Raw genomic sequence first — 239 nt, forward strand, 5'->3', positions numbered from 1 at the left:
CAAAATGTGAAACATATTTGCATTCCCCATTTTTTGCTGGAATTATTTAGTATTACAGAATTTGATTGTTAATTAAACTAGATTATAATTGCCTTATAGTGAAGATTTTTTTCATGTAGTACTGCTAGTATCAGCAGGTTATAGACAGAATCATAATATTTTTTGCTGGTACTTCAGAAAGACCATTTATTAATTTAACTCATAACTTTTCTATATATCAGTTCAGATGAACTGAACAC

General features: G+C 27.6%; 1 protein-coding gene across 1 annotated transcript in view; it reads left to right on the forward strand.

Annotated features, from left to right (window-relative positions):
- Nucleotides 1-239, forward strand: part of LOC119589101 (NKAP family protein CG6066-like) — a gene marked incomplete in the record, with an annotated part of 4,758 nt that overhangs the window by 2,432 nt on the left and 2,087 nt on the right. The window contains 1 exon segment of the mRNA XM_037937678.1: nt 222-239. Coding sequence (XP_037793606.1) covers nt 222-239 — 18 coding nt within the window.

Source organism: Penaeus monodon, chromosome 25 (genome assembly GCF_015228065.2).
Source record: "Penaeus monodon isolate SGIC_2016 chromosome 25, NSTDA_Pmon_1, whole genome shotgun sequence".
In the NCBI taxonomy this organism is placed as follows: domain Eukaryota; kingdom Metazoa; phylum Arthropoda; class Malacostraca; order Decapoda; family Penaeidae; genus Penaeus; species Penaeus monodon.